At 36.2% G+C, this 15,603-nt stretch overlaps 1 protein-coding gene across 3 annotated transcripts; it reads left to right on the top strand.

The window, feature by feature from the left end:
- Positions 1–10,423: 10,423 nt before the first annotated feature.
- Positions 10,424–15,054, top strand: LOC112017417 (uncharacterized). 3 transcript variants are annotated; one of them, XM_024049869.2, is made up of 4 exons: positions 10,425–10,651; positions 12,066–13,139; positions 14,069–14,105; positions 14,737–15,054. In XM_024049869.2, exons 2-3 carry the CDS (start codon positions 12,244–12,246, stop codon positions 14,103–14,105), a joined length of 933 nt encoding a protein of 310 aa, XP_023905637.2. In that variant the 5' UTR covers positions 10,425–10,651; positions 12,066–12,243; the 3' UTR covers positions 14,737–15,054. The 3 variants fall into 3 exon arrangements, with proteins under 3 accessions (XP_065636381.1, XP_023905637.2, XP_023905636.2); XM_024049868.2 differs by having other exon boundaries at positions 10,426–10,651; positions 14,732–15,054; XM_065780309.1 differs by lacking the exon at positions 14,069–14,105 and having other exon boundaries at positions 10,424–10,651; positions 14,732–15,054.
- The last annotated feature ends 549 nt before the right edge of the window (positions 15,055–15,603 follow it).

The raw sequence follows: 15,603 nt of genomic DNA, 5'->3' as shown, positions 1-15,603 counted from the left end.
GAAATTGTTTGTTCTTGACTGTAAAATCGAGGTGGAAACTCATGAAACAAAGCTGAAAACTGGAAATAAATAGAGGAAAAAAAAAAAAAGATTTAGCAAGTTTTTTAAATCTATGATTCCACATTGAAGCCAGATCTCATAAAAGAACATATGAAAAAAAAATTAATTACAAATTATATCATCTAAGTTTGTTCAATTTTCAATTATGTTCTTAAAGTCATTTTTTCTCAATTTTGTACCTCAGCTTTCATTTCATGTTAATGTGGTCCTTTCGTTCAATTCTTCAATTTTAAACTAGAAAAAAATGAGAGAAATTAGTTTTGTCTAGAAATAATTGTTTAAAAATATAAGTTTTAAGGTTTTTATTTTTTTTAATCTGCACTCATCTGTAAATATAATATGTACGACCAAAAATAGGAGAAAAAAAAAAAAAAGAATCAACCGTGAAAGGCAGTGCACAACCCAAAATACTAGCCGTTATCATTCTGAAAATCTCTTTTTAGTTTTATCTTAAGGTAAAAAATAAGGATTATGTAATTTTGGCATTTAACAGCTACCCACTAAATTGAAGTGAATGGAAGCACCAAATTTGAGATTAAATTCTATAAGAATGGGGTGTAAAACTCATGTTTTACACTATCCAATAAGTGATTGCCATATTAGTATTTTACTTAAAATTTAATACATCCTACCACACATAATAACATCTCAATATATTCCTAATTTGGTTGAATTTATATATGGGAATTAGATTTGATTGAGTGTGATTGTGTTTATTTTTAAATATGTGATAAGATGACGTGACATGTTGGGATTGGAGGGGTAAAATATGAGTTTTACACCACGTCCTTATAGAATTTAATCTCACCAAATTTATAAGAAGTGAAAGTTGAGGGACGACATTGGAAAAAAAACGTTAGGGCTGAAATTGAAAAATGTTAAATTAAGAGGATGTAATTTGTATTTTAGTATAAATTTTTAGTTGTATATTTACATATAATTGGAATAGAAACTCTTTAATGTCAACCTTTTTACTTACAAAGATAATCCTATTACAAATTAAGGATACAAAGTATTCTTAAAATAAAAGATACAAAAAGTCACATTTTGAAACTTGAACATTGAATAAAAACGTTCAACATGTAAAAGTAAAAAAATTCAGATTTCATATAACTACTGAATTTTGTTTATTTGAATGCAAGCAGTTTCAAGTGTTTTTTTTTTTTTTTTTTAATAATTTCATTTCTTTTTTATAATAGAAATGGTTTTTCTCTTGAAAAATTTTTTTTTTTTTTTAATAATTTCATTTCTTTTTTATAATAGAAATGGTTTTTCTCTTGAAAAAAAAAATCTCCGCACGTATACTTCCACAATTAAGATTTGTTTTTCTAGATTTAATAATGTATATAATTTTAAAAAACGTGATAATATGTTCTACATTTTTAAATTTATAATATTTAATTCAAATTATAAAATAGATCCGTTTAAAATAAAATTTTATTCTTCTTTGCGTGGGAACTGGGAAGGGGATAATATATTATATACATATATTTTCTTTTGAAAAAAAAAATAAAGAAAAAAATGTTTTTTAAGAAGAGAAATCAAAATATTTAATGCCTTTGACTTTGGATGAACATGAAATCTGGAGAGTGTGACTTGGAGACACGGGGATAATGCATGCAATCTGAAAATAAACCATATGAGAGATCCAGTCTAACACTGGGTGCGTGTCTAAACACAACTGTGAAATGTCAAAAACAAATCTTATTTTTTTTGAAAAAGAAATATCAATAACATTAAAAACTGTATATTTGTGATCTCTCTCATAAGAGACGTGTAGGGGGAAAATCATAAAACCAGGTCCAACCTGCTAAAAATGGGCTAGGATAGGAGCTTAATACAACTAATTTGTAGAGATGGGTAGTTAAAACCAACACTTTGATTCTTAAGGACTAGGGCTTGATAATTAAAGAAATTGGCTTAGCAAGAATGGCAATACTTGATAGAAATATAGTAGGAAAAGAGAGGGCCAAGGAATAATTGTTCTTAAGAAATACAATTTTCAGTATTATACTGGTCTCTTTCTCTTTCTATTTCTTTATTTCTCTCTATAAACTTTTTTTGATCCCCCACAAGTATGACCTTTCCTATTTATAGTTGTTTGAATTGCATTCCAGCCTTCTACTTGGAGGGCTATTGATCTTTCTTTGGGTATTTTCCATAACTATCTTGCTGGTGGTAGTAGAGTAGATTACAGGCTGTGAGGGCACTGTTTAGGGGTTATTCTGCCATTAATGCGGCATGTTGAGTTGGTGCAGTGCATTGAATGCAGAGGTGATGAATGCTTTCTCTGAAAGTTTCCTCCCGCTCTTATTCGTACGTCACACTGGCCCCCCTCGGCTTCCAACCCCATGGCCTTTGTGGCTCATCTCTTGTGTCTCGAGAAGTATCTATTCCTCGGCCTCCTCGGGCGGGCTGCCATCCTCAGTTTCCCTGATCTACCAAGTGCTTCGATTGTTCCAACTAGGTTGGGTTTGATTCAATGAACAGTTTGGCCCAATCATACTTCGGGTGGGTCCTGTTGATAGTTCCTTCTCTTCGGACTCCCTCCTCCTAACAAGACGCATTTTCTTCTCTATAAGTAAACTTTACTTATTGTATAAAAAAGAAAAAGAAAAAGAAAAAAAAAAGAGTAAACTTTACTTATTAAATAATTGACTAACTATTTTTGAGAAGAAAAATTTGACTAACTATTAATTGGTGTTAATCACAAAGAAGTACCATACTAATAATATCAAGTTGACTTCTTCTGAAAACAAAAAAGAAAAGTTGATGTGCGGTTCACCCTAAAGAGAGAAAATATGGGAAAAACAAAAAAAGACAATGAGCATGGAGGCTGCCGTTAGGTTAAGGGATGAAGATGAGGAATTGCACCGTAGCACCAAGAAAGTTAAGGAAACCCATAGAGTTGATAACAACTCAGATGGCACCTCTCCTCAATCAAAGGGGAGAAGAAGCTTCTATAAGGAGAGGCTCATTGGCGAGATTCCTGGAGCTTATGAACGAGCCTTTAATTTCGAGAATGAAATGGATATGGTAGCTGACTTCGATGATGAGAGCTCTGATCTTGCAGTGGGGATAGCAGCTGTTAACTTTACTGGTGCTAGCAAGTATCAGATCTCTATGGACAAATGCACTAATAGTCAAAGTAGTTGGCAAGACTATGGGATTTTAGTTCCTCACCTCATGTATCATGAACATGTGGAAACCTAGTGGCAGGTTGGATTGCGTGGATCTAGAGAGGGATTTTTTCCTAGTTCGTTTCTCGTTGAAAGAAGACTATGAAATAGTGTTGAAGGATGGTCCTTGGTTCGTTGGAGGGCATTACCTCTCCATTATAAAATGAGAACCGAACTTTAAGTCATCAACGGCTAGTGTATTCTCGGTAGCTGCTTGGGTTCGTTTCCCTAAGCTCTCCATTGAATACTATGAGCCGTTGGTGCTGCAAGACCTTGGGCAATCCATAGGCCCTGTCTTAAGGATTGATACACACACGGCATTAGAGACCAGGGGGCGATTCACTAGGATTTGCATTCAGGTCAATCTTGCTAACCCTCTCATTAAAATTATTAAGATCGGAGGTGTTGAGAAACCAGTGCAATACGAGGGGATTAATTCCTTATGTTTTTCCTATGGTCATGTGGGTCACAAGGTGGAGAGCTATTCGTACATAGCAAGGGCATCAGAGAAAGGTGGAGAAGACAAAGCCAAGGGTGACGACCCAGTTGTAATAGACCATTCTACCCCTAGTGAAGAGACTTATGGGCCCTGGGTCCTTATTTCACGAAAAAAGCAATCTACTAGGAAGGGATATAAAGATTCAACCCATGCTCCCCAATTTAGTTCGGCTCAACAATTAAGAACTCGGCCTCCTAATCAAGCTAAAAGCCCACCTAACCTCAAGTTTGACCCATCAGGCCCTACCAAAAGGGTGAGTAAGCATGTTGCTAGGCCTCATTCAGAGGATAGTGCGCTTATGGCAGATCGCACTACCCAAGCAGAGAAAAAGGACAAGTCTAACATCCTTACAGCCCAGTCATCTGCCAAACACCGATCTTGGAATCCACGAACCAATCAGAAATTTCGTGGGGCTTCGAGCTTGAAAGGGGATCGCCTGGAATATTCATCCGAGGAGAAGGAACCAAAGTTTGGCCATGATTTCAAAGCTCTATTTGACAAACTGTTGGTGTTCATAGGGGGTAACTCCAGTGGAGTTACACTTACCTTCCAAGTTGAAGTGGAAATGGTTGCTAAAGATGACGAGGTCTAGAAGGGGGCCAAGGCAGCGCTAGATATTGAAGATTCGGAGTTGCCACTTTCCAAAACCCCTATGAGAGACATTTTCAACGCCCCCGTCGTCTTTAAATATGAATAATCTAATGGCTTCGGCAGCTATTAATGTCTCCAAAGCTACTTTAAAGCGAATCGATCCCAAGCTTAGGCCGCCTAAGAAAGGGACTAAAAAGGGATCAAACCCAAGGCCTGACCAAGTTGAGGAACTTATGATGCATGAGATTGAACCTGAAGCCCCCCCCCCCCCCCCCAGGTAAATCAAGATGTGGATACAGATGGCATGCAGGTTAAGGAAGGAGGTGAGTCCCTTACCTCTAAGTGATTTTGTTACTCTTTCTTTATCATCATTAATTATGAGTATTGTAGTTTGGAATTGTCGGGGTGTTCTAAGCCCTTCCTTTCAAAGTTTTGTTCATGATATGGCCTCACTCTCCTGCTATTATGATCATCACTGAGACAAAAATCAGTGGCTAGAGAGCCAAGGATATTTCTGATAGGCTTCCTTTTGATAGGGCAATTCATGCCAATAATATCATATTCACCGGAGGTTTGTGGATTCTTTAGGACACTACACAAATGGATGTCTCTGAGCTCTTATCGACAGAGCAAGAGGTTCACACTTTGGTGAGAGACCTCTCCTCAAATAACTCATGGTTAATGTCTGCTATCTACGCTAGCCCCAGATATACAAAAAGGTGTTTGTTGTGGGACAATTTGTCTAAGGTTGCTAAGCTTCATACCTTTCCTTGGATCATTGCGGGGGACTTTAATGAAGTTCTAATGGGTGGAGATAAATTTGGTGGCAGGCCAGTAAACATCTCTAAAACTATCAATTTTCAAGATTGCTTGAATAATTGTGGGATGATTGATTTGGGTTTTTCTGGTCTACGTTTCACGTGGACAAACCGATAACCTCTATCCACTCTTATTCAAGAAAGAATTGACAAGGTATTTGTAAACACTGGCTGGAATGTGCTATACCCGGACGCTCGTGTCAAACATTTGGAAAGATCCCACTCTGATCACAAACCTATTGTGCTATCCTTACACAATGATCATGGGGTCTAGTTTCCTCGGCCATTTAGGTACCAACCAATGTGGCTCGCCCACCCTTTCTTTCCTGGCTTGGTTAGAGGTGCGTGGTCAGGTACTTCAAATTTACCTAATGCTATCTGTTCCTTTACCACAAGAGCTAAAATCTGGAATAGGGATCATTTTGGGAATATTTTCCATAGAAAGCGAAGAATCTGTGCAAGGATTAAGGGAGTGCAAACTGCCTTGGGAAATAATCCCAAAAATTTCCTAATCAATCTAGAAAAGTCTTTCTTAGTCGAACTATCATCAGTTGCTAACTTGGAGGCAGAGTTCTGGAGTATAAAATCGAGAATCGCTTGGGTGGTTGAGGGTGATAGTAACACTGCATTCTTTCATAATTCAGCTTTGATCCGCCGAAGGAGGAACCATATTTCTTTTATGAAGGACAATATGGATAATTGGTTAAATGGGGATCATGAAATTGCTAACTTTATTAAACAAGGCTTTATCGACATCTTCACTACTTCCCATTGCAGTGCTTTTAGGCAGGAGTGGCAACCCTCATTTTGGAGGTGTAGCTTAAAATTTGAAGATATAACCAAGTTGGAGCGCCCGGTCACTGATGATGAAATTCTTGCTGCTCTACAATCTCTTGAACCTTACAAAGCCCTCGGTCCAAACGGGCTTCATGCGTGATTTTTTCAACGGTTCTAGCTAATTGTAGGCAATTCAGTAAAGACTGAAGTTAAGCAAATTTTTGTGCTAGGAAAGTCCCTGAATATCTCAACAGAATGATGATTACTCTCATTCCCAAGTGCAATAGTTCGGAATCCCTTAATAACTATCGCCCCATTGGCTTATGTAACACAGTGTACAATGTTATAACTAAGCTTATTGTAGCTCGCATCTGACCAACTCTAGATTATTTAGTCTCGTCGCTCTAAACAGCTTTTGTGCCTAAGAGGAAGGGTGTTGATAACACCATCATTGTCCAGGAGCTAATTCACTCTATGTCCAAAAAGAGAGGTAGAGAAGGAGTCATGGCTATTAAAATTGACTTGGAGAAAGCCTATGATCGACTTGAGTGGAGCTTCATTAGGGATACTCTTGCTCTGTTCAAGTTCCCTAGCCATTTCATCTCCCTTATTATGAGCTATGTTTCATCCTCAACCATCTCGGTCCTCTTTAACAGTGGGGCTCTGGACTCATTCCAGCGCCTTCAAGGGGTATTAGGCAAGGAGACTCCCTCTCCCCTTATGTCTTTATCCTTTGCATGGAAATCCTTGGGGCCCTCATAATAGACAAATGTGAAGATAAACTGTGGGACCCAATCTCGGCCTCTAGAGGTGGTGTTGCTTTTTCTCATCTATTCTTCGCAGATGATCTGGTTCTTTTTGCTAAAGCTGATGTTAAAAATTGTCAGGCTATGCGAGGTGTGCTAGATACTTTTTGTGAGCTTTCTGGCCAAAAGGTGAGCGCACAAAAATCTCGTGTATTTTGTTCCCCTAATCTGTCTCATAATTATACAGAGGAGCTCTGCAATATCTTAGAGTTCCGCTCTACCTTGTCCTTGGGAAAGTATCTTGGTTTCCCCATAAAGCACACATCGACTCCAAAGGATTTTGGAATAGTGATTGAGCATGTTCAAGCTTGATTAGCAGGGTGGAAAGCTCACCTCCTCTCCTTTGCTTGGGAGGCTTGTTTTGACACAAGCTACTTTATCCACTATCCCAAATTACTCCATACAATGTGCTGCCCTCCCTTCAAAGGTTACCCAAAGTGTTGACAGACTCTGTTGCAACTTTATTTGGGCACAACGGATGGCAAAAAGAAACTTCATTTAGTCAGTTGGAAGAAAATAACTAAACCAAAGAAGGATGGAGGCCTTGGTCTCCAATCGGACAAGGAAAGGAATTCAGCTTTACTTGCCAAACTCAATTGACGTTTTCACCAAGAGAATGACTCGCTTTGGGCTAGAGTTCTTGCTCACAAGTATGCTAGTAGACGAAGGCAATCCCCGTTCAAGCTCAGATCTTGTTCACCCTTGTGGGCAGTGCTCAAAAAAGGTGAATCAATCTTCAAGAAAGGCATTAAGTGGATAGCGGTAAAAAATAGTGTCCTATCCTTTTGGCATGACAAATGGTTGAGTGATGGGCCTCTTAGAAGCCTCATTGTAGGTCTTTTCCAGAGAAATGAGGAATCTATTCTGCTTAGGGATATTACATAGCACAACTTCTAGAATTTGGGGAGCATTTCCTTTGTTCTTCCTTACTCCTTAAGTCAGAAAATCAAAACTACTCCTATTCCCATGTCAGCTGCTGGTGTGGACCGAATCTCCTGAATTTCATCTCCTAATGGGGAGTTTGATCTTAAAGAAGCCTATAATCTAGCTTGTGTGGCTCATGACAATTTTCATGCGACCTTTCATGGGCAATTGGATTTGGAAAACTTCTATGTCTCCCAAGATCAGGTGCGTCCTATGGCAATGCCTTCACTGAAGTATCCCAACTAGAGAGGTACTGGGTGCGAGGGGCTAAATATCCCTCTTTCTTGTCCCTTATGCAATATTGATGTAGAATCTATCATACATATTTTGAGAGATTGTCATCAAGGTCGGGCTTTCTGGAACTCTTTTCCTCCTCCTATTCATTCAAATCTGTTTTACGGTGCAAATTTGTTGGATTGGTTACGGATTAACTGTACCTCTCATCAAATATCCATTGCTAGTATCCGTTGGGGCACTTTCTTCATGTTTGGTGTATGGTGTCTTTGGCTTAGCCACAACAAAGTGATCTTTAGGGATTAGACCACCCAAAAACCTCTTATGATTGAAGCAATAGCTAAAGCCGCTGAGTTTGCCTTCCTCGGCGTGAATGAAAGGCTAAGACGCTCGCTGACAGTTATTCAGGTTTGGTGGCATCCTCCTCATGAAAATTGGTTCAAGCTGAATTCAGATAGCTCCTCGTTGGGAAATCCAGGCAAAGCTGGTGGAGGTGGAGTTATCTGCAATCACCATGGGGAATGGGTGAGTGGATATTCTAAAGCCATCAGATGCACCACTAGTGTGGCAACAAAACTCTAGGTGATGCAGGATGGTATCAACCTGTGTATCAATTTAAACTTGCCTAATGTTTTAATCGAACTAGATGCAAAGCTTGTGGTTAATTTGCTGCAGAATAATGAACGAAGACCAAATAGTAATGACATTATTATTGCTAATTGCAAGGCAGGCCTCCAGAAGATCTCGAGAACTAGAGTCCAGCATTGCTATAGAGAGGCAAATAAGTGTGTTGATGCCCTTACTAGAAGAGGCGCCTTACTTTCCCAAGATTTTGTAATTTTCCACTCCCCTAGCTGAAGTTTCTCTTTTGCTTAGCCTTGATGCTGTTGGGACTTGGGACTGTGTATGAGCGAAAATGCTCTATGTTTGATGTTTTTTAGTTTTTTTTTGGAGAAGCGATGTTTTTAGTTAATGAAATCATCCCGTTTACCCCCCCCCCCCCCCCAAAAAAAAAGTTGACTTCTATTTAGATGTATCTTGAACTTTGTGGCATGTTTAATGGAATGACAATATCCCACTTTAAATATGAGAAAAAAAAAAATTAACAACACCTTTTCCTCCCAAATGCGATGTCTATATATGCAATTGCCTTTGTATAAATAATGTAGTAACATCATAGCCCTTTCTTTAAATTTTTTTTAAAAAACCATCATAACTCTTTCCCCGAACATATGCTAAAAAGAAATTATATACAAATTTATTTTATAAGAAAAGAAAATGATAGACATGAGGTCAAAAGAAAAAAATGATAGACACACAATTATGTAATGTCCGTAATGTCCACTTCAACGTCTTATAGCATGGCACGTCTCCAAACAATGTCTCATTGTTTTCAACTTTATTATCATTTTATATAGCTTTTAATACATTGAATAAAAAAAAGGAAAAAGTGATAAAAGTAAATCAAAAGTAGAGTTTATAATATATATATATATATATTTTCTTTGAAAATGTACGATAGCATTCAACTTATGAAATTTATTCAGTAAAAATTGTTCTTTTAATCAAGTTAAGACACAAAATAGATTTTAGTGTAGCTGAGATTCAAACCAAAATTTTTATTTGATTACAAATTTTTTTATTAATTAAGCTAATCAAAACTCACATTTGTGACGTAAAATTAGTAACATTGTCCACTGGTTAAACCATTAGACCATCTTTTTTCTTTTTGTTAAATAACCTTAAATAATTACACAATTCTAAAAGAAATGGATATAAAATTTTACCTATAAACCTGTTATCTTTTATTTGCTTTTTCTCTAAATAGGACATCTCATTAAAAGGATGACTGGATGAGTACTCCTTCCATTTATTTTGTTTTGCTTGAAACTAGCTACCTTTTTTTTTTCTTTTTTCTTTTTTTTTTTCTTTTTGGTAAATTCATTTTATTTGCTTTCTCTCCATATATGACTAAAATTGATAATTTGACCTCAATTTCATTAAATGATTGATATGGAATGGACATTTCCTTCTAATCCTTTAATTCCTCCCCACTAAATGCTAACATCTCAATTCAATTCAATTCATTCCTCCCTCCTACAAGTCGTAAAATTATCTAACTCTTTTTTTTTTTGGCTTATTTAATTTATGGAAAAATTTAATGAATGCTCTAAATGCATTGATTTAAAAAATATTTTTAAAATTTTTTATAAAAAATGAAAAAATTACTTAATTTTTTTACTATTTTTTATATTTCCTATAAAAGTAGTATAAAAACTTTCTTAATACATTTTATTAACAAATGTCTTAAAGATACTAATATAATGATCATTAATTTATTTCCTTATATATTATCTCCCCACTTTTAGCTTTTCTACTCACAAGTCACAATTATATTTTTATCTAAATTAATTTTCTTAACCAATATAAAACCCACCAAAATAATAATGGAAAAAAAGGACATTTACGTCAATATACCTTAAAAAGGAAGCACTTTACCTTTTTTAACCTTCTTTTTTGGAAAAGAAAAAGAAAGAAATTTGGGAAAGAGAGAGAGAGAGAGAGGGAAGACCTTACCTACCTCTACTTCTGAAGAGAGTCTGAAACTGACTCTCTCTAATCGCTCACATAAACTGATTGAAGCCACCAAAAATTCTGTCTTTCTCTTTCTCTTTCTCTCTCCTCCTCTTACCTCTTATCTCTCTCTCTCTCTCTCTCTCTATCTGGGTTTTTCATTTCCACTCCTAAATTCGCCTATACGAGGTGAGTCAACTCATGTTTAATTTCCTATGTTATCATTGATCACTTTCTTGTCTTACTGTCTTTTCTACTAACTAAAGTTCAAATTTTTATGGGTTTTAGTTTATTTTTACCGGGTTTCCTTTGATTTTACTGAATACCCATGATTGTGTATTTAATTTTTTTTGGGTGCCCTTTTGATTTTAGTTCATTTTGTTCAAATTTTACTTTTTTTGATGAATGCCCATGATTCTGGATTGGTTTATTTTATTGTTATTATTTATTAATTTTGATGTGAGGGCCTGCGGGTTCTTTGAGGAATTTAGTGAATAACTATGGCTTTGGATTGGTACAATATTTTCTCTTTTATGATTGGACCTGCTTGGTTATTGGATCATTTTATAGTTGCTGTCTTTTTGATGTTTGTTCATATATGTTATTGTAAAACTATGTTTTTTTTTTTGCCTTGCTTATATTGAATTGTTATCTTTATTATTGAAAAAGTATGTGTTTACTTAAATGTTGACTTGATTGATTTGAAATGATAGTTTTAGTTTTTAAAATGATCACACAATATCAGCTACTGATTTTTATTTATTTTTATTTTTCTGTAAATTTGTTTGCTATTAGGGCCCATTGCTTTGTCGTTCCTCCCTTAAAATTAAAATTAAAATTAAAATTCTGTTTCATCCAAACAATAAAAATCAATATATAATATAGCCTGTTTTTGGCTACTGAAGAGAAATTTAAAATAAGTGAAGAGGTCTTATGTTTTGTAGTACTAGCAGGCATACATCAATTTCTTTGTTTAATTTATATTTGTATCTTTTTAATTCAGATTCTGTACATTGAGTATGAGATTTATGATATCATATTACAACTTGTCTTAACAATGGTTGTCTATGTAACTGGTTCGTTCAAGGAGAATTGTTGTAAGACTTGAACCCTTTTGCACTGCTTTATGAAAGCGTTAATATATGGTTTAACATGGTCACTTTTTTTCTGAGACTCTTATAGAAATGAATAAACTAATAATGATTTTGAGATAGGGATTTTGATTACACGGAGTAGCAGCAGCTTGAGAATTTTCTTAAACTGGTCTCTCCTACAGGGATGGCACTTTTGTCTGTTGTCAACCAGAAGATAGTGGTTTTTGTTTTACTTATTTTAAACTTATATATGCAGTACTTTTTCTCAGTTTTCCTAGTACTGTCTTTATTGGTTTGATGTTTTTCCTCAAATGTTCTATAATATGCTTTAGTAGTTGTTTCAGACAAGGAAGTTCTGTCTTTTAGTTTCTGTGTTGTTTGTCCCCCTCTCCTTTTCCCACCCAAAAAGCGTTTTAAGTGGAAGTAACATTCTTAAACAGCTTGTCTGCATATCTTTCTCTCTTTTTTCCTTGTTTTCATCCCACTTACTGTCAAATTCTACCATGCAGCTCTCCATGATGGCATAATGTACTACATCGAAGGGCTTGTTCTTTTTGGTTTAACCTAAAAACTTGGCTAGGTTTTCCTTGGTACTTCCATCAAGTTTTTGTTCAATTGACAACAGCTATCTAAGGAGAGTGAGCTGCATGCTATCTGTGTGTGTATTTTCAAGTGAATAAACTCTTCATGGCCTTTAGACCTTTTTATGAAAGAGGGTTCCAACCCAATGTATCCGGTACAGAGGATATTCGTTTAAATATCAATTGGGAAGATGTGATTTGCCCTATATGCTTGGATTTCCCTCACAATGGTGTACTTCTCCAATGCTCATCTTATGAGAAAGGATGTCGTCCTTTTGTGTGTGACACAGATCACTTGCACTCAAATTGCTTGGATCGTTTCAAAAGTGCTTATGGTATGTCGTCACCTTCAACATCTGATGTAACTCCCGCAGAAAGCACTGAACCAGTGGTATCTGAAGTCTGTAAACCAAGTTGTCCCTTGTGTAGAGGAGAGGTTACTGGGTGGGTTGTTGTCGACAAGGCCCGTCTGTATCTGGATGAGAAGAAGCGTTGTTGCGAGGAGCATCAATGTAAATTTATGGGAACTTACACAGAGCTACAAAAACATGCTCAACTAGAGCATCCTCATGCTTGTCCATCAAAGATTGATCCTGCTCGGCAGCTTGATTGGGAGAATTTCCAGCAGTCCTCAGAGATCATAGATGTTTTGAGCACTATTCATTCAGAAGTCCCACGCGGGGTGGTTTTAGGAGACTATGTAATTGAATATGGGGATGATGAAACTGGAGATGAGTTTGAGGACTTTCCTGGGGATGAGGGGAACTGGTGGACCTCTTGTATCTTGTATCAGGTGTTTGATAACATTAGGAATTCCAGAAACAGAAGAAGGTCAAGAGTTAGTGATACAAGAAGGGGAAATCGACGTATAAGTTATGATACTTCCAATTCTGATGAAGGTTCTGTAACATCTGTAGATTATTCTGAGTATAGGGTAGATGAGACTGATGATGAATTTGTGAGTACAAATGTCCCCTCCAGGGGTAGCTCCAATCATCGCAGGTCAGTAGAGCTTCTTTCATATCTCAGTTTTCTTATGAGTTACTTTTTATGTTCATGTCCATTGGATTCCAAGCTTCGATTTATTGGTTGATCTTATCTCTTCTTTAGTCAGATGCCTGTGTGCTTTTGATTTTGTACTTCAAATTCTTTGTGATGTAAATATTCAGTGTTTAAAATGAACATGATCTAAACCTCACACCAAGAGAGAGAGGGAGTTCTCCAGCTTTTCTTATCACCTTGTTGTCATTGTTTGGCGTGAAGAGACCTGGAATGTTACACCTCTAAACTGATATTTTCAGCTAATTCTATTGTATTTCGTCCCTAGGATTGTGGGGTAAGTTATTTGAACCTGAAGGTGGCTTTGGGTTTATGTCTGGCTTTGGAGTTGGTTATATAATGTATTGGCATAGTTTGTAATGGTTTATTTATTTATTTATTTAATTTTTTTATTGTACTTTTAAAAGGTAGTTTGTAATGGGTAATTTTATCGATTGTCAGTGATAAATACTCTATTCTGAAAAGTATTTTGGTCATTGAACAATGACCTGGATGCATTACTTCTTTAGAACTTACATAACTAATCTGGTCATTACCTCTGCTGCTGTATCCTTGAAATATGATGGTATCTGCAGCTTTATCCTTGAATATGAAAATTGTTTGCTACTTTTACTATTTGATAGCTAATGATGGTAATTTAGAATGCATAATTTAATTGAAATACACTATAATATATACACCCTTTTACAATTTTAAACACGATTAGATGTGGTCAAATTTCGAAAAGTTTTTCTTACTGGAGTAATCTTGAAGAGTGAGGTTAGAGTATGTGTCTATATCGAAATTAGCATGCATATGTTGGTTAATATCCTAGCATTTTCTGGTTTCATTATATTATAGCAAATTTATGTCTATTGCTGTTGTATTCACAGTTCTCGAAGACGCCGTTCCCGCTTCTATGACAATTAGGTATGCACTACCCATGGATTGCCTGCTCTCTCTTTTATGCAGGCTGTAGTTTACTGTACATTGAAAAATCTTTGATGATCCTATCTTTTGTCTTATAATGTACTCCCTCTGTGCCAAATTTATAGTCCCTCCCAAGAGAATGTGCTATTTAAGTAGAGTGTGTTAAAAGTATTTCACTGTTTTACTTATCCCATTTTGTCCTACATTTTCTCATTTGTGTGTGTGTCTGTGTGTGTTGAAGGGTGTTATGGGAATAAGAGCATTTGTTAACGTCTGATTTTTTTTTACATGGACAATAACTTTGAGACACCCTAAAATGGAACTATGTTTTTTTTTTAGGGTGGGGGAGGGGGGCGGCAGAGAAGGGGAGTGGGATAAGTAAATTTTGGTAGGGCAGGGGCCAGGGGGAAAGAGAGATTCAAACTAGTGACCTCTGCTTCATGAAGTGGAAATATAGAACTATTATTTAGGGATGGAGGAAGTAATTATATTTCTTGTCATCATCATATCCTGGTTTTCATTAAATTTTGACTATGATCCCACTTCCCTGTTTGTAAGGGAGAGTAAATTTATGTGCGTTGTTTGTATCTTTTTTATTCAAATAACTCATTATTTTTCGTGGACAGCTTAGCAGTTAGCAGTGAAGTTAAAAAACGGAGAGATCCACTGTAAGTGGAAAGCATTGTATGCTTGCTGCAGATCATGTGAAGGTTAAAAACATGCAAAATCTGCATCTGGATCTTATCTTGTTAACATTTGTAATGAGATGTGCTGATTAGACTTGGATGAACTTGAAAATTCTCATGTGGTCATGTTATGACCACTTTTGTAACCTAATCATTTCTCTTTTGCTATAAAAACATTTGTTTGTGCTCATATAGAAGTGGGAGGATGAGTAGAAGTACTATAACTTTGTGAAGGTTTGCTGGTGACCTACCATTTTGTCTTACTTCTGTTCTGCTTACCAACTTGTGGCATTGCTACTATTCTTTACTACTGCTGGCTAATAAATATATAAAGTACCAACGCATCATGCCGTGTTAGGATGGTTCTTTTATGCATTTGCTTAAAGGACAACTTTTCTTTCCTTGTTTGTTCTTAATTTGTTTGATACCTATCTGGGCCAACTTGGATGTATTGCTTTAATGTGTACTTTTATGTTGTAAGAAGGATTTATTTGGCATGGGAATTTTGGATGAGCATGTGGGCATGCACTGACAAATTGACACACCCACAAGTACATAGTATATTCTTCATGTTTTGAAGAAGTTAAATACTCTCAAAGCGTGAGGGAATGTGTGTGTGTGTGAGAGAGAGAGAGAGAGAGAGAGAGAGAGACTTAGTGATACTTTGATCAAATATTGTTTGGAACCATGCCAGCAATATTTGAGGATATCCTGCAAGCAGGTTTGAGCAATCTTTCCCATGTAATCAATAAGAATGAATTGGCTAGACCCAACAGTTCAATTTCCAATAAAAATCCTGATGCCTGGCCTCT

This window comes from Quercus suber, unplaced genomic scaffold (assembly GCF_002906115.3).
Source record: "Quercus suber isolate HL8 unplaced genomic scaffold, Cork oak 2.0 scaffold_232, whole genome shotgun sequence".
Classification (NCBI taxonomy): Eukaryota; Viridiplantae; Streptophyta; class Magnoliopsida; order Fagales; family Fagaceae; genus Quercus; species Quercus suber.
Note: the sequence above shows the minus strand (reverse complement) of the source record. Positions and strands in the feature narration are given on the sequence as shown.